At 43.1% G+C, this 18,779-nt stretch overlaps 1 protein-coding gene across 1 annotated transcript; it reads left to right on the plus strand.

Moving 5' to 3' along the window:
- Positions 1–260: 260 nt before the first annotated feature.
- Positions 261–18,779, plus strand: LOC130695820 (uncharacterized). The gene is made up of 16 exons (XM_057518878.2): positions 261–427; positions 1,478–1,653; positions 2,748–2,980; positions 3,086–3,260; positions 3,369–3,688; positions 3,857–3,981; positions 8,192–8,362; positions 12,938–13,057; positions 13,332–13,493; positions 13,640–13,765; positions 13,906–14,131; positions 14,207–15,228; positions 15,293–15,655; positions 16,233–16,335; positions 16,398–16,919; positions 17,015–18,779. The coding sequence occupies exons 2-16, from the start codon at positions 1,520–1,522 to the stop codon at positions 17,596–17,598; spliced, it is 4,386 nt and encodes a 1,461-aa protein (XP_057374861.1). The 5' UTR covers positions 261–427; positions 1,478–1,519; the 3' UTR covers positions 17,599–18,779.

The raw sequence follows: 18,779 nt of genomic DNA on the forward strand, positions 1-18,779 counted from the left end.
AGCCCTCCAGCTACCTCTTAACCAGAATAAGCTCTCTGGCACCGCTGTAGCAAATTTGGGCGGTAAATGTTTACTTGTTTGTTACTCAACTGCTTAAATATTCAAGCGCTTAGCTTCTTACCGCTAGGTGGCACCCTGTTGTATTGGGATAGATACCGAAGGTAGCAAGAGAAAAAAAAAACGTCGTCATTCCCACAACAGTTTTCAACGAGAGCTAAGGCTATGAATGGCGGCTCGAGCTTCTAGTTGTTACAGTGTCAAACCATCAGGCGTTGTCCAGTCCACTGCCTCACTTTTAAATGTTTTTGCACAGGTTTAAACGTTTGATCAAGTGTGACCCGAGAACAAGTGACACCCAACAAGACAACGCCGACACTTCAAACAGAAATCTCGAGTCGTTCAGTGTTGATGCAGTAGTTTTCCTAAGGTAAAGCACATTCCAACCAATTTTTTTTCGCCTCAGAAGTTTCGACGTCAGTGACAAAGGTAGGCAAACGAAGGTATTGCCTAGTAGATTGCACTATTGTAAACGAAGTAAAGAGCCAATCAAATATTTCACAGACAATGTTTCCAGGCTTTTCTTTTTTGTTCTTCAATAACTGTTTTCCATTCCTCTTTTGGCTCAGTTTTTTGGGGCTTCGTTTTCGACCAACTTTCGTTATTCGTTTCGAAAGACTCATTCTTTTTTTTTATTCTCTGTGCGGTGAGTCAAATGGGCTAGGGCGAAAATAACAAACGAAAAAAGAAGAGAAACACCTAAAAGAGAGACCGATGGCTCATGGGTAGAGACACCTGAATTCGTAATAAGTCAGGGGGGAGGTCTCGATTTAACATTCTGTTTGTAGAACATAAAAAAAAAGAAAACGGGCGCGGGAAGAGTCTGCACCAGCCACGTGTACGTGACCGCCAGGAATTGAATCTCGCAATTTGAATGAATTTCGACAGTTACGATCATTGGGCGCGATAAGAATTGGGAGGTTGGCTTTCAAAAATTTATACGTCGGCATGCCCATGTCTTCCTTCCCCCTTTTCAGCGATTCGTAGACATTTGTAACACTCTACCCGAACTGTGCGTGATGAAAGCGACGTTCCTTTTGTGAAGGAATACCTTACCGTCAGTAATGAAATGTAAAACCGGATGAGATGTATAGATTCCAACGTGTCTCGTAGCCTTGGTCGCTGCGACGTTTCCTTTGCACGAGTTGCCCGAGGGCTTTAAAGACTACACCGGCATTTACAATGTGACTGGGACGGTTTTTGATTTTTTTTTTTTTGTTTTGTTTTTCAAACTTGCTCTCACACACATTTTGCGGTAAAACAATAAAAATATGCCGTGTGACCTTGCTCAAAAGCGAGCTTTATTTTTTTTTTTCTCGTGGTAACATTTTAACGGAATTATTTCGTACGACCCGTTAACGAATCGTGTTCACAATCAAATCGATATATAACTAATTTGTTTATTTCTCTATTACGGCAGGTTGTTTTTCTTTGATTTTCTCTGTGGAAGTAAAGGAAGCGAATGTCCACATCCAATGGCTTCAGAGATGGTGACCAGACTTCTTCGGCCGGACGTGGACCATCAGCCAAGGCTGCACCGGCCTGGCACCATCAACAGAGCGTCAAGGATCCATTGGAAGACGTATTTTTAAAACCGTAAGTCTTTGTTGGGACCTTCGAAAAGCAGCAATGTCTTAGCAAAAAAAAAAAAAAGTGAAAGAGAGAGTATGACTAAAGCCTTCTGGCAACTCAGTCGTGCTTTGCGTAGTTGCTATTTTTTTTCTTCTTCTTCTTCTCAAGTTTCACCGATAGCGATCACCTACCTAGAATTTCAAATTTTGCGTGTTTTTATAACGCAAGATTTCCCTAAATGGTGGTGATTTTTGTTTGTTTGCCTGTGTGTTCGTGTGTGTGTGCGTTGGCGTAGGATTTTCTCGATTCGTGAAAGGCCGTTTGTAAGCTAGATTAGCGACGGTAAACCTTGGAAATAGTTAAACTATGTAAGAAAACATATTTTTTTTCTTTGAACACCTTTATGATTGTGAAATTCTTGTTGTTTTTCCAGTCCACCTCACACTATGAGTATCCTTGCACTGTATAAGAAAAACATGTTTTAATTTTAAAACAGGTTTCTCGTGCTGAAGGTGAGAAAAGTATAGGGGGTGCAACTCAAACTTGTTTTTCATTTACCTTTTTGGAAAATGGACAGCCTTTGAGCTGAGGGCATGCTGTGGTATTTTGAGACTTTGGGGGATTTCGGGACGCTTAAAGGATCCATATGATCGAAACTGTTCTCACGAAGCTCTTGGAAGCGAAGATAGTGTCTAATACAGAGCAGAATATTGAGATCATAGGTCGAAGGCTTTAAAATAGATCAGTTTTCATTGTGTAAACATCATGCACGGCCGAGGGGAAAGACGACTGACAGATGGCCCCAAGTCGATAGCTGGTCCCCATGTTCTTTTCTAAGTTTTATCTAAACATTTCCACGTTTCAAGCTAGGCAACTTGAGAAAGCTGCCTCATAACAAAAATAAAACCCCAATGAAACAGAGAAGGCTTCGTGCTTTTTCCTTCTCTCGCGGCTTCTGTTTCATTCTGACTTGCCTCCAACTGGAAACGAATATCGTCCACTTGTGTTTTTTCAAAAAAAAAAAAAAATTCTTACGTTAGAACTGTAGGCTGTAAAGTGATTATGTCGTCAACCGGTACAGCATATATTGATCTGTTCCTTTTTTTGTATGTTTAAAGGATGGAAAAGCCATGGAAGTCACCACCGCCTGCCAGTGGAGGAAAGCCTAACTCGGTGTCTGCTCCACTGGCTATGCAAATGAATAGCTCAACTCCACTCCACTTCAATTCGGCAGTGGCTCTTTCTCCGGGGAACATGTCGGCGAGCACGACACGCGTGTCACTCGACCTATTCCACAAAAACGCATTCCGATATAACATGGAACAGCCATCCCGACCTTCGCTCACTACTGGTTAGCGTTATTTTTCTTTTTATTTTTTTTATTTTTGAACGAAACAATCAGAAATGAATCATAAATTGCATCGCTATTAACGCAATTCTTTTTTTGGATGAATAGATTTCGCTCTTTCGGCTTTAAAGAACAGCTTTTCCATGTCGTCGTTGTCGCAAACGAGTCATCCCGGAGGGGCTGGATCGCCAGCTGATACGCCACCGTCTGCCGCTCAGCAGACGCCGGATGTAGCCGCTCGGCTTAAATGGGAACGACCTTTTAACAGCTTGACTCGCCTCAAGTAAATTTCATTTAATTCATTTCTTTAAATTTTATTTATTTTATTTCCTTGTTTCGCACCCCGTATGGCTTCAATTGAATTAACAATCTTATTTTTGGAACTCGACAGAGAGAGAGGGGCAGGGAGAGTTCATTGGCGCCGCTCTTTTGGTGCGTCTCCGTTGAACGTTAAAGAAGATGCGCCAGTGAACGTTCAAGGATCGACTGGCCAACATAATGCCAACACGGACTGGCTGGGCAACGCCGACTACACTTTCCTGATGAGCTGCGACTTGATTGAAAGTTGCCGCAGCCTCAACGGTGAAATGTCGTGGGATAATGGCGACCTGGAGCATTTGAGAATGGGCGACGTGAGTGCCCGATCAACGGTCAAAAACAACCAGTCCGTAGCTGTAGGCTGTCAGACTGATGCTGAAGTCAACATTCCGGGTATACCCACTTTGTATTCCGTTATTGTCACTATATCTTTTGCGTTGTTGTAAACAAGCCAAGTTTGGACGAAGAGAAAATCTTGTCTTGACTTGTCTGGCTTTGAAAAAAAAAACAACTCGTTATATTGTCGTCTTATTATTTTTGTTTTTGTTTGTGTTTTTGCAGATTTGCAATTGCAATTGCGATTACTTCGAGAGTGGTTGAAACGCATGGAGAACAAGGTGCCGAAACTCGTCTTGCGTCCCAAGTGGACGCGGGAAACTTTGGATCGTCGTATCGCCAGCTATAAGGTTAGTGTTTTCGCTGATATTTGCTGATAGATGGCTTTGGCATGCGTAGTTGTCGCTAGATGGCGGAATTTTGCGGTTTCCTTGATTAGTGTTAATAAGTACCGCTAGGTGGCTTTATTATTGTCGATAGTTATCGCTAGGTGGCGCACACTAGTGTTAATGGCTACCGGTAGATGGTGCGCAATGCCTGAGCTTTTCGAATTCGCGCACATTTTTACATTACTCGGTTTGCGATTCGTGAATCTGCGTTCGGCGGAAAACTATTGTTAGGTCGAACGTTTTCTCTTTTTCTTTGATTTTCTGTTTCCGAGATTGTGGGAGGACAAGGGGGATGATTCGTATATAAAAAAAAAAAAAGAGAATGAAAAGTTGACAATGAAAAGAAAGAATGTTTGGAGTGTGACGGCTTGTAACAGGATTTTATTCTCGATTCGGCTCACAGCCGATGGTCAGACGGTTGAATAGTGGGCGATACAAGAGCGGCAGACGGTGCGCAGAATCCCATTAGAGTCGCTCAAATAACAACAGGGACGCACTCAAAAAATAAAAAGGAGGCAGTTCGTAATACCGCAGCAGATTTTTACCTTTCGTGACGAATGGACTCACGCTTCGTCACGCATCTGACGCGAACCACCCCCTCACTCCCCCTTCTCAACAAAGAACTTCAAAATGAGATATAATTGATAACGGGAAAGGAACTAAAAAAAACCCAAATGTAAAGACAAATGTTTCAACCATCAAAATGCAAACTTACTGACGGGTTGACGGGTCAACCCCTTGATTAAAATCGTCCTACTTGCCAACTGGTTTGTGTGTTGCTTTTTTTTTGTATCATTTCGTCTTGATTTTTATGACCCTTCTGCTCTCTGCGACGAGTGCCAAAATACACCGACCCAATACGCCCGGACGGTGGCTCCCGTGTGGTCGGGCAACAACATTTTGGGGGCCCCATGCAGAGAGAACGAGAAGAGAGAGCTCGGAATAAACTTGGAAGATGACAAAAAAAAAAAAAAATGTGTCCCTGACGGTCTGGAAGGAAAAAGAAAGAAAGAAACGACATCTTTGACGTTCGTATTGAGGAATGGGTTTATGCGAGCACAATATGCTGTCGTTATCGACGGGCGTCGGTTGCGCGTCGTCGACTTTGGCCTTGTTGAGACGACGTCGAAACGAAGTTGGCGGGTTTTTTTTTTTTTTTTTTTTTTTTGGCACTTGATCCACAATTGTGTAAAGCAAACAAAACAAAAAAAAGAAATAGGGACTGTAGAAGTGGAACATTAGTGCGGGATTCGGGAAGTTGGGATGGAGAGCATTTTTTGTTTTTTCTCGGTCTGAAAGTCTTAGTTATTTTTGGACGTCACATTCGCTCGTAACATCCGACTGGGATTCGGCTTCGTGCGTTCCGGAATTCGAATGCAGTTTTCACTTAATAGAAAACGGGCGTTCCGCGCTTTTTCAGCTTTGAAATGGATAGAAGCGTAGCAACACTTTCGCCACATGTCGTGAGTTCGTCATCCAGGATTTTCTATTAGCCGACCAGTTGACTTTAGTGTACAGACCATCCTAATGGAAACGGAGAGTTTAAAAACAAAAAAAAAGAAATTCCAGTCCAGACGAGTCCGTCCATGTCGATGTGTCATTTCGCCAGCCAGCAGCGCTGGGACCAGTGAACGCCGATTGGTGGCAGCACCTGGCTATCTTGCGTTGAGGGGGGCTTTCAGGAGGCGAATCGAGTTAAGACTGTTGTGTTTGGACCGCGGGGCTGCCAGTTGTGTTGGGCTTTTATCGGCGTGTGGTTGGCTCCGTTTCATTCGCGATATACGTGAGAGAGAGAGAGAGAGAGAGAGAGAGAGAGACCACTAATAAAGGGGGTAGTGAAACCATCCATTTTTTGTTTTGTTTCTTCTGCATCCCTTGTTGTTTGGTGTGTGTGTGTGTGTGTGTGTCTCTGTGTTTCTCTCTCTCTGTGTTCGTGTTTGTGATGACAATGGCGCTATAGGATGTCCGAATAACCGTTCCCCTTTCTCTCGGATATATATGTATTACCTCTATTCGCAATTGGGTAAATCATCTTTCAATTCTACCCCGTGCCATCTGTGATTTTTTAAGTGTTGTGGATGGATCTAACATTTTTCGGAATGTCGTAACATCAACGACGGTGTTTTTTTTTTTTTTTTTTTTTTTTTTTTTTTTTTCAAGGGGAAATATTTCCATTTGATTTGTTGGAAGTTTGGGTTTTGCCGGTAGGAGACATAGGTAGACTTCCGGCGTTTGTATGTGTGAAGAAAAGAAACAACTAGAAAATTACGTTTCATGAACACATAAAATTTGTGGAAAGAGAAAATTGGTCCGTTGTTTGCAATGGGCTGTGAAGGTTGGCCAGCCGTCCGGCAATGAGAATGAGTTTACTGTAAAGTCAAAATAAAGAAGCTCCTTCCCGTGTTTCCGGCTAGTTTGAAACCACATTTTGCCTTGCCATCAGCACCAAGCGTCGCCTTTTTCTTTCGTGTGTAGTGTTGTGTTGTTGTTGGCAAATCCAATTACAGTACAGTCGTTATTTCGTTTTTTTTTTTTTTTCCGGACCTTGGCCGTTCGTCTGACACTCAAACAAAAGAGAAATGAAGTGAACCTACGCCCCGTTTTTTCCCCATGAAAAAGACCAACGCCAAAATTCGCTTGAAATCTCGGTTTCTTTTTCTAGGGGATCGTAAACAATGAAATAAAAAAAAAAAGCGTTAGTTTTAAAACATGCCAGGACAGGTAGCCATCGGTCGTTGACGTCATGCCCGTTACTTTCATTTAATGTTCCGACTAGAAAAAAAAAAAAAAAAAAATATGGCCGCCGTTAATACGAACAAAAGCCTGTGCCATCGCTCATACTCAATCTCGGCCATCCATCAAGAGGTAGTTTTCACCTATGTGAATTGCAGCTCTCCATACTCGTTAGGCCTTGTTCTTCTTTTTTCAAAGACCAGTTTTTGCAATGATGTCATCTGTCGACGTCATTTTGGGTTGAATCGATAACAACAATTCATTGATCGATGACGTGTCTATTATTTTTGGGGGAGGGGGTTTTCCTTGAAAAATGACATGGAAGATGCCCACACGGGCCGTGGGAATAATAATGGGGAAAGTAAACAGGTAATCAAACTCGAGTCTGGTATATACACGCGCTCCCCTTTCTTTATTCATAATCTCCTCCTCTCAATGAAATGCTTATTTCTATGAACACGTGCATCCATTGCGGATTTATTTTCTCGGGGTGAGGAACGTAATTCCAATGCGTTTGAAACGAATCGAATTGTTTACAACCTCGCGTGTTTGTGTTACGTTTTTGCTGGCCGATCTCGAAGCCAACCGATTGACTGGTGAGAACAAGATCCACCCGGACATTAAAGAGCTATTCTTAAACCTTCCCCTTTTTCAAAGAAATAAATAAAATAGAAGAAAATAAAAGGTCGTACGTGTGTCATTAGAAATGGGGGGAGAGCTTGTTACTGACTCCCACGGACTAGTAAAACAAGTGGTGCTGTCTCGTAACTAGTGACGGCTGTATATTTCATCTTTTGACTTCGTTCCTTTTTTCTTTTTCTTTCTTTCTTGAGTGGCTCCGTCTCCCATTACAGCCTCTCTCTCTCTCTCCTGGAGAGGAGCTTTACCATACGCGGAGTGAAACGCCCTGTTTTTTTTTTTTTTTTTTTTTATATTTACGTGTTGTTAAAACGAGCCAATCCTTTTTAGGCTTTTTAAAGTTTGTTATGTCTCTGTTTTTATTTTTATTTCTAATTTTTTAAGATTTAAGGGGTTGCGGTGTAGAGGCAAAATCAAATAGAGGTGATCGATCAGTTCACAGGAGGGGGGGGGGGGGGGGCGTATCACCGAACGTGGATCAATGTCCAGCCAAAAAAAAAAAAAAAAAAAATTGTTTTTTTTTTTTTTTTGTTTGTCGTTTGGATTGCGGTAGAAGTTTGTCCTTTTTTTTTTGTCTGAAACTTCGTGAGCCTTGGGTTTTCACGCAGTTGAAACGGAAAAAAAGAAAAGAAAAAGGATGACAACAATCGACAAAAGTTATGATGATACCGTTAGGAGAATTGTTTATGATTGTTGTCACTGATTCATTTGAATTGCTTTATTATTATTATTTATGATTATTATTTATTAATTCTTTTTGTTTTTGTTTTTAAAATTCCATTTGTGGAACGAATGTTAGAGACTCAAGCGAGAGATCGACGCCCATTCAGCTGAATTCGGAGCGGCTTGTCTACGTTGCGCCTCGTGGAACCCTCGAGTTGGCCGGCTGCTGGAGAACCGCTATCATCGCCTGCTGCTTCGCATCCTCGAGTGGACTTACCACCTGGAGGCCTTGGCCAAAAAACCACCGGTCAGTATAATTTTAAATGCAATCGATGGTTTACCTTCCCCCCATCGTCTTTTGGTTCTTTACTTCTCTCTATCTCTCTCTCTCTCTCTCTTTTCTTTCTTTTTCTTCTATATTTTCAACCCACAATGGGCGCACCTTTTATGGCCATTCGCTTCTCTCTCTCTCTCTCTCTCTCGTTCTTATTCCCGTCTGTTTATTTTTTTTTTTTTCTTCACTAGTAGAATTGAGAAAAGCATCTGCTGATGCAACAATCGGGTCACACCGTCGCGCCATTTTTTTTTTTATTTATTATGAATTTCACACTTCCGGCCGGACGGAACGTTACGTTCCAGCGATTATTTAAAACAACATCATTACAATCCTCTCCTCCCCTCCCTTTTTTTTTTTTTCTCTTTGCGGACACTTGCGCCAGAACGCACCGTCGTGAGCTAATCAGATCGTGTCGGGAGGGAGAGGGGGGAGTGCTTCCGAAACGTTTCATTTTCAAGGGAAATGACCCAAAAGGGAATAATGATAATAATAATAATAAACAAAAAAAAAGGGAACCAGCTCACGATGTTCGATTGATCAAAAAGCAGCCGACTGGAACAGGCTCGTGATGGTGGTCAAAACAAAAGAACTCGAAAAAATAGGCAAAGGGGGTGGGAGGGGGGAGGGAAATGAAAAATTCTTTTGGATGAAAACAAAATGTTGTTTTCATTTCTTGAGGGCCTTCCCATTGTTCCGTCTTTTTTTTTTCTCGTTATCTCGGCACCCTGGGCCGGTTCGCCGCTTTTCTCCGATCTCCAGCGAGGGAGAAAAGATGATTACTTTAATAAGTGACCGCGCGCCACGAAACGATTGTTATATGACGGGGTTCGGTTGTTGTTGTTGTGGGGTGGGGTGGGGGGGAAAAAAGAGAAAAAACTACGGGTGAAATGCGCCTCGAGGAATAACATTAGAAGAAGAATATGAAACGATGCGGGGGGAGGGAGAAAAATCCGGATTGGTTCAAGTATCAAAGTATTTAAAAAAAATTTTTTTTTTTTTTAAGGCTCGTGACCTCCGTCACTGTCGTTTTATTTCCTCGTCTCTCTTTAAAACATTCATCGCTCAACAACGATTTAAAAGGAATAACATTTCACGTTGGTTTATCTGATCGACGCTAGCGAAAAATGGCGCTGTATTTAAAGACATTTACACCGACGTATAATTTTTTTTTTTTTTTTTTTTCCGCAACGAAAAAAAAAAATGCCGATGCGTTTTTAATCGATCGTTTTTACGTCATTAAACACAACGGCATTCCTTCCTCTCTCTTTTTTTTTTTTTTTTTTTAAATTTCCTCCTCCTGGTTTCAACCCGACCGTGTTACTCCTGGTGGTGGGCACCGTTATTAGGAGACATTAGAGACGCGTACGTGAATGAATATGATCATCATCATCGAAACTTGTTTTTTTTTTTTTAGTTTTTCGCGTCGTGAACGCGGCTTCGTGTAGGTCGTTTCTTAATTGCGCGAGGGAAGACGATCGTGACAGCGTTGCCGCTTCCTTTTTGTGCCATTTTGATCCTCCCTTTTTCTACGGTTTCCGTTGGGGCCGACCTTTCTTTTTTTTTTGCGTGACACGGAGGCAATCGTTTAACTTCTTTTCTTTCTTTTTTGTTTCACGTTGCTCCCAACGGTTTCGTGTGTGCTCCATTACGGATATATACCTTTCCATCTCGAGAGGCCTGGCTTTAAAAAAAAAAAAAAAAAAGAAAGAACAAGTCTGAAAAAAAATACTTAATGGCTTCCACCCTTTTTTTTTTTTCCTTTGTTCTCTCGATGTGTTGTAGGTCGTAAAATATTTCTTTCTTTTTTTTTTTTTTATTTTATTTTACAACTGTAGATTTCCTGAAAGAAAAAGGCTACCGGATAGCTTTACGAAACAAATAGCTAGTATTACCGTTGCAATGCAATTGATTTCTTACTGTTTGGGAGTGGGGGGGGGGGGGGGACATTGAAGAGCGTCGTTGAGAACAGCTGCTGACGTGCTGCTGTTCTCCTCGTTTCACTACGTGTTACATTTGCGTATTTATTATTATGGAAAAGAAAGAAGAAAAAAAGGAGGAGAAGTATCACGCAGTGAGTAGACGTACGTGCGTGTTTATTTATCTGAACGACTGGGAAGCAAAAAAAAAAAAAAAAAAAAAAGCGTTGGTCCGTTTCGATCGACTGGAACAAAATAATCACAAAGACACAAATACGCACGAAGGGTCGTAAAATAAAAATAGGGGAAACACCTTTTTTTTTTTTTTTAAGGCACAGGGGGGGGGGGGGGATATTTCAATTGTCATTAGGTTCAATTTTCAACCTTTCGCCCGTCTGTTTCGATTGTAAGCTTGCGGTCAGCTGGATTACTAAAAAGGGGACTCCACCATCATCATTTTTTTTTTTTTTTTTTCCCTATTGTCAATGTCACGTGATTGGCCGGCAGCCGTAACGTAAGGGGTGGTCTTTTGTATTTGAAATGAAAAATGGTGGAAACAACAACAAAAGAAAAAAAAAAATGAACCTAGAAGTGTTCAGGTGAAGGGATGTTCCACAAAGCTGGAGAGGCCCTGGAAAACAATCTCACATGTATATGATGGAACAACAACAACAAGAAAAAAAAGCCCTGAAGGCCGGTACGAAAATTCTAGGGGACTTTTATCGGATCGTATCTCCCCTCCCTCCAAGTCACTTCCCTCGGTCGTGAGAAATTTCGTTTGCCTATTTTTCTAAGAGAGAAAAAAAAACCTCATTGCATATCCCACGAAAATTAAAGTTCAAATATTCTTATCACCACCACCCCCCCCCCCCCTCCGTTTTTTTTTTTTTCAAAAGTTAAACAGCAGACGTCAGCGAGTTGTTACTTATGCGGTTCTGCGACGTTAAAAAAATTTCTATTGTCGGGAAGTGGGAGAGGAAGTTGAGGAACAACCTCCCCAACTCGACCAAGTTGAACTCGCATCTCGGGGTGGCCTTTGCACTCGACGCGGGGTGGCTCGCAAACACAATTAATCGCTGTCGGGCCTTCCTTTTCTCTAAGGTCTCCCACTCTGTTGTGTAATTTCTTCCTAAACACTAGAATTTTTCGCTTGACATTTGAAATCCGTGAAAAAAATGAAAGAAATGTTGAAGCTTGGGGGGTCTGTGCCTGCGATTTGTTTCCATAAAAAAACAAAATGGCGACCGCCGTCAGTTGAAAATGGCCAACTTCATTCGCCGTTTTTGTTTTTTTTTGAACGTGCACGTTATATTTACCGCTAGTCTGATGAAAATTTCAAGATCAAACAAAACACGTTGGCTTGACTCAGCAAAAAAAAAAAAACGTCTCGTTATCGCAGCGTATCTTTCGTCTCCCCCCCCCCCCCTTCCTTTGTGTGCCTTTGCCGTTAACTAATCGGAAGCCGACATGATATACGTTTCGTTATTTATTTTGTTCAAGCTCAAGATTCAACAGTCATTTTAAATTAGCTTTAAAGTCATCGGTTGCGTAGAGCCTCTTATTCACCCCCCCCTCCTTCTTTCGTTCTAGCGTGTTGATTGTACTGATCAACATTCGATTTGAATACATCGATGTAATTCGAGAGGCTTATTTGCTACCCCGTCGAGTTCATTACCTGACTTTCTAATTCATTCTTTAATTCCCCCCCCCCCCCCAATCCTTCAGCTCATATTTCATTCTATAAACCTCCTCTTCATATTGTGTGGTGCCAAGGACCGCGAAGGTTATCGTTTTTACGCATAATCAAGCGTTTGATAGAAGCGCTTTATTACTCGAAGCAAGTTGCGTCTCCCTTATTGGTCGTAGGGCCATTTTCGGGTTGCGTGCGTGACGGACACCCCACTACGACCGCTCACCTTGGCGACACGAGTCCGTAACGTTCTCTCCCTCCCTCTGTCTGTTTTGAAAATACTTTCAGTTGTTTAAAAGCACATCGATCACTTTGCCGTGTTGTGTCCTCTTTCGATGAAAATGCATCATTTTTAATTTGATTGAAATGATCGGTAATCAGTTTTTGGAATGATGACGCATGAAAGCACCAGTGGTTGTTTTTCCACATTGGCTTTTGAAGAATGTTGTGCGAGAAAGAGTTTAGGAAGTTTGCGTTCGAAAATGGTGGGTCCCGTCTCTTTTTATTTTAATAGCTAGACATTTTCGGATGGAGAAACGAACGAAGTCCCTTGACTAGAAACTCGCGTGTTTGATAGTCCGCGTGAAATAGAAGAGATACAAAGTCCCCCCCCCCCCCCCCTTTTTTTTTTTTTTTTTTTTTTTTTTTTTTTAAAGGGAGTCCTCTTGTCCACCGTTCCAATTTAGGAGAATGGCCTACTTTCATGTTTTCTCCCTTTCTCTTTTTTTTCCCCCTCCTTTTCGTGAAGCTTTCGGAGAACTGCTCGTTGTTGTGCCACGTATTTCTATTTTCGAGTCTTTCTTTTCCTTCCTTGTCCCTTTTTTTTTTTTTTCTAAAATATTTTCCGCTACTCAAAGGAAAAACGTAACAAAACTTTTGGTTTTTGACTTGTTTTTTTTTTTCTTCTACTTAACTTCTCTCTCTCTCTGGCTTGTACAGGAATTCTGGAGCGGGCGTAGAGCGGCAATCAGCAGCCCGGAAAGCGAAGTCGGATTGCCTAGTAAGCAAGCCCGTCTTGACGATTCGAGTCCGTCGCACATCAATCAAAAAGCCGGACAGGTTGGTTTTTCAAAAAAAAAAAAAAAAAAGGGGACTTGTTTTCTTGCTTTTTAAACAAACTCGTCAGATAAATCCAGATCAATGTCTGAATTTTCAAATGCATCAAACATTCAAAAATAAATAAATCAAAACGTGAGGGAGGGAGGGTGGAGGAGGATCTCGTGACTTGAGCCCCACACAACTCTTGGAAGATCGCTGATGTTTTGGACATTTTATTTTATTTTTTTATTTTTTTCATAACATTGTTTGTTATGTTGACATTTGAAAAAAAAAGGTGAAGAACGAACGAACGGGAGAGATGCGTCAGTCGAATGCCGAAGGCGGCTTGTCACCGCCGCTACCGGCCGCCGTCCCCGTCTCGAGGACTAACATGGGCGTCTACGAGTTTAAGCACGCAGACACGGACTCGGAAAACACGCGGCCACCAAACACACCGGTATCCATTTTATTGTTTATTCAAATGATTTTTTATGGATATAAACACCCATATATTTCGAAAAAAAAACAAAAAACAATACCCGCATATGCGGAAGCATTTATCATTGTTATTGATAACGATCCCTTTTGTTTTGCCCACCTTAGAGTGGAGAGGAGGATGTAAAGGGCTCGGCGCGGAAACGTTCCAACCTTTCCGAGGGTTTGCTGGTCCGCTCGAACGAAAGTAGCGAGAATGAGTGGATCTACTCGCCCAACACTTCCGGCCGAATGGTAAATTTTAGCTCCCATTGTCCCCCCCAACTGAATTGGGCTAATTGAATGTTGATACTAATGGCCAACTGGATTTTTTCTTTTTTTTTTTTTTTCTTTTTCTTTTTAAAATTTCATTATTGCCCGGGTTGCCGGCGTAGGCGGATGAAATGGACAATCAAGAGCTGACCGTGAGAAAGAAATTGAGTTTCGAAAGCGAAGAAGATAACGACTCGTCGAGTAAGTCTTGGTACCAGTATTCCAGCTCGGAATCTGATTGGCTGCACGGCGCCGGCCTCGAGCTCGACGAAGCCAGCGAAATGGAAGAGAGTCTACTTCCTCCTCCGAGCGTGTCGGCTGATTTACCTGAAGAATCCGCTCACAAAGGTAAAAACAAAAAACAAAACAAATAAAGTTCGAAATTTATTTTTAAACATTTTGTGTTTTTCTTTATTAATGCAGAGGCTGGTGGACGCGTTTACAACAAGGAGAAGGTGCACAAACTGGTGACGGAAGCCGAACAGATGGTCTCCATGTCCGGTGATGCGTGCCGAGGCAAGAACCGCAAGCCGGAAGCGCGCTACAGCAATCCAGAAGGGGTGCTGAACAATAGCGAGTGCGACGCTAGTAGCGAACTCACTTCGGAGGGCGAGACGGACGGAGAGGACGTGCAAGAGGCTCCGGGAAGCAGCGGACGCAGATCGGCCACGTTGAATCGCACGTTCTTGGTGCCGGCGTCTGCCGAAACGGCCGAAACGGCTTCGCCCGTTGTGATGCGAACGCGTCAGCGGATCAAACCTCAACGGCCGCTCAGCTTCTCGGGACTTTCGGGCACACTGGCTGCTCTTTCCAACAGCGCTGACGGGGCTTCTGCTCGCTGGGCCGCATCAGAGACGGCCCTGAACCACCTGATGTCTTCTCCTGCCCGTTCGCCTTGCCTGTCCGGCTCGCGTCCGCTCATGTGCCACGCGTCGACGCAGAAGGATCGATTGTCTCCGTCGAACGAAGCGCTCGGATCTTCGTTGGCCGCGTTGAGCAGCTCCGGTTCGGTCAGCGCGGGCGGCCGTCAACGTCAGCGCAGACACTCTGCCCGTCTGCGGAACAAGATGTCGTTGTCCCGTCGGGTAGAACACGACGCACAAATGCTGCTGGGACCCAACGACAGTTGCGTTTCGCTTCAATCTGCGAGGCTCTCGGCTTCGGCCGCTTCGGCCTCTTCGTCCGGCGAAGGCAGCAGCGCCGGAGCTGGAAGCCAACGCAGTCGGCGTGTCGTTAAATCGTGCACGTTGACTCGCCTCGTTGATGTCACCGCCCAGCTGCCCGTCGTTAATAGCCCTCTGACGATCGCGCAGCCCAGCCCACTCAAGCCTACGCTACCCTCCACCAATTCCAGCCCACGATCTGCCCCCAGCGATGTGGAACTCGGCCTCGGTCACGTAGATGAGACGAGCAATTTCTCCGAACAGGCGTGGGACAACTATGTGGTAAGACCGTTTCTATTTTTGTCTTTAAGTTACATTGAGTTCTAATGTTGTGGGTGTGTTGCAGGATCGTTACGCCAGCGAGGCGTACAGCGAAGATCCACCAGATGCCGAGAGTGCTCGTCGTTTGCTGGAATTTGGTGAAGACTATCGCAATGATTTGGATAGCCTGTCTGATTGCCCGTCGAGTCTAAGTGCTGATCTGCGTGGATTCCGGCCGCACAATTTGCCAAAACGTTCGCCGCCAAAACGGCCGAAAGGGTTCGGCACGGCGGATCGCTCGGCCCTGACAGAACTACGCCTTTTGGACTCGGATTCCGATGTGGATGATCTGGTTCACGTGGTTGAAACTTCTGCTTCGCAATTCACGATTGCACTCAACACCTTCCACAAAGTGGTTAGCAGCACTAGACTGGAACCTTCTCAATATGTAAGTCGACCGTTTGGCAATTGTTTGTTTCGTAGTTTTTTTTTTATTTTTTATAAGCTACGTTGGGTTTTATTACGAATTTATATTGTACCCTACTGAGCATCTTACGAAAGTTTTCGTGATGGACCTTGATTAGATCGTGAGGCTAGGGCAGCGTGCGTTTTTTTATGTCCCCATTTAACAATAGATGGCCTTGCCTGTTGTTTGTTGACTCATGCATTCGTCATAAGCTTGTTACCTGGAACGTGGAAATGGCATCAACGTTCATTCTCCATGATCAGCCATCTGTAAAATCGATTACTTTTATTTCTTTTCAATCAGGAGCGTGAACTTCTTTGTGACCATGAAACTTTGAAGGTTCAATAGGTATTGGCGTCTTTACCGTTTCGACCTATTCTTTGTTAGCTTTGTTATGGTTCTACGATTTTCCAGCAAGTCACTATTAGTGTAAGCGATAAACTGCTCAGTTGATGAAGGCCGTAAGAATAGTAAGCTCGTAGTCAAAGTGGGTTAAGTCGTGAATTTGGATCCAATTGTTGCCGTTTTGAACTAACATTGCTTTTTTTGAAAACCTCAGGCCGAACTCCTGGCAACGTGCCGTACCAATCTCCAGTGTCTGCAAACCATACTGTCCCACTTGAAAATGTCTGCAGATGAACATGCGTTGAAGCCTGTCAGAGGTACGAGTAGTAAATCCGTTTTCATTTTCCTGACTGTTTATCAGTATCTGTTTTGGTTTCAGATTTAATTGAGAAATGGGCTAAACTGGATGCTGAAGTTGCCCCCCTCTACCAGGATGGCCTTCAGCAACGGCAGCTGCAGCAGCAAGTACAGTCTGTCAGAAACAAGCTATTAGAGCTTGAGGCACTTGTTTTGGATACCGGTGTGGATGGTGACTTGCAGCTCAACCTGAAAAAGATTCACCACATTAGGGCTCAGGTGGATGCAGAAAAGGAATCTCTTCTGCAAGTGAATGTCGATGTCCACAGTTACATGGCTCAACAGCCCCCAAATGAAGATGGTGTCAACTTGAAGGAGGACGTGGATGGCCTCTACCACATGTGGGAGGGGCTTGTCAAGAAAATATCTGAAAAGGAGGCGCTGCTGGAAGATGCCGAAAAGACATGGAAGGAATTTCAAGAGCTATTGCTGACGCTGAAAGCCGAAATAGCCGCCGATCAGAAGAAAGTTTGGTCTTATTTTGACTTGCAAAGCACTGACTCATCCCAACCTGGTCCAGCTGCCGCATTGGACGCATGTCAAAGTAAGCAGAGCTTTTTTTGCACTATGATTTTTTTGCGTTTTGTTGTTGTTTTTTTTTTCCCTTGCGGTTTTCATTAATGTGTTATTCTACGGAAGGCTCCAATTGGATGGAAAACTGGAGCAGTATTCAGCTCAGTATACAATGCGACTCTGGAATTTCATCAGGATCGGACGGTGAATTTATATCGCTGGGTGAACGCGAGAAACGGTTGCACACTCTTAGGCAGCTGGCTCGGAAACTAGAAACCGCTTTGGCTCCGGGTAACGCGGCTCTGACGCGCATCAACAGAACGCTCGATCAAACGCAGCAAGACCTGATCCTTTTGCATAGTCAGCTATCGCAATTGCCGCCACCGCCGGTGAAAGTCGTGTCTACAACGAGCACGCTCATCGTCTCTTCGCCGCCTGTTAAAGAGATATCGGTACAAACGGACCCGTTACTCGTGCCCAAGAAGAAACACCGCCGTGTGGGTGTGGTGGCGTCTACGGCGGCGGCCTGTCAGTCTGCGGTTCCTTATTGGTGGCGCATCGTCCGAGCAGCTCTACCGTTTCATCTTGCCCTCGTTGCTTTGCTATTAGCCGCCTGTGTTATGGAGCCTTCTTGTTGCAATTACCTCAACACGTTCGGCAGCTCTCTCGTGCCGAAATTGAGCTACCTTGGAGGTCCACCTCCCATCTGAAAATGGTGGTGATGTTCACCTGTTCGAGTCGCAAAAACAATTCCAACTCTTCTTCGCCTGTCTTTCGTTTGCTACTGTCTAGGGCTGACTAGCATTATTATTATTACTATTTTTCATTCGAGCCTAGCTAACCGTTGATTAGATTAAGATGCTGAAAGATCTTTCCGGCGAGTGCGAGTTTTTTCCCCCCAAATTCACTTTCCATTTATCTCCATCGTAACAAAGTACCAAGTATTAATCCGTGTTCTATTTGCCCACTGCGCCGTTAGATGGCGTTGGCATTCGCTCATTGGTCTAATGCCACACCAACTCTGTTGTCTGCTTTCAATGGACCAACAAATCTCATAGTCGTTGTTTCCCTCATCTCATAATCATCGACAATCTCGATCAGACTTTCGTTTGAGAAAACGAACTCCCTTTTTCCCTTAAAAAAAAATTGAAAAAATCATCGAATATAGCCAATGTTAAATACTAACGATCATAAGAGAAGAAAGTACAGAAACAAGTGCACTTTAAGAAGAAAAAAACAAACAAGAAACTCGTGTTTAGGTTGTTGGAGGGGAAATGGTGGCTGTGCTTTATTAAACAGAAATGGGAATAGTCTAGATGAAACAGAAAATGCCTTATCTAATTTAACTAAAAATCACAAACTAAAAATGCACCTGGTACTTTTTCACACTTTCGCGCGCGTGTGTTGTTTGTTTTTTTTGCGAGTGCCTGTCCTGTCTGAAAATCTGGAGTCACATTAACTTCAGTTTTTGTCTTGCAATTATCGAGTGGCCATAATGTACCTTAACTAATGTCTAACCGCGTAACAGATAGGTATTATCATTGTTTAAAATATTTGATAGAATGGCTTATTAAGTGAATTTGCCCATTTCTCTTGTTTAGAATTGTTTTTTTTTTTCTTCTTCTTCTCCTCTTTCGCCTTCCAAAATGTGCTACATTAGATTCATGGAGATGTGTGTGTGCGTATGGACTTGGCTTCACTCTACATCGAATAATCAGGATTTATCTATTTAAATCTTTACAATTGCAGCAAATGAAAGAAAAAAAAATCAGACAGAAACCCAATCTAGTTTTATACCATTAATTATGTCAATCGAGTTTCTTGAGCTATTATTATTATTTTTTTTTTCCTCCAACAGTTTGGTTTCAATACACGATTTTAAGAAGTAGAA

Source organism: Daphnia carinata, chromosome 5 (genome assembly GCF_022539665.2).
Source record: "Daphnia carinata strain CSIRO-1 chromosome 5, CSIRO_AGI_Dcar_HiC_V3, whole genome shotgun sequence".
Classification (NCBI taxonomy): domain Eukaryota; kingdom Metazoa; phylum Arthropoda; class Branchiopoda; order Diplostraca; family Daphniidae; genus Daphnia; species Daphnia carinata.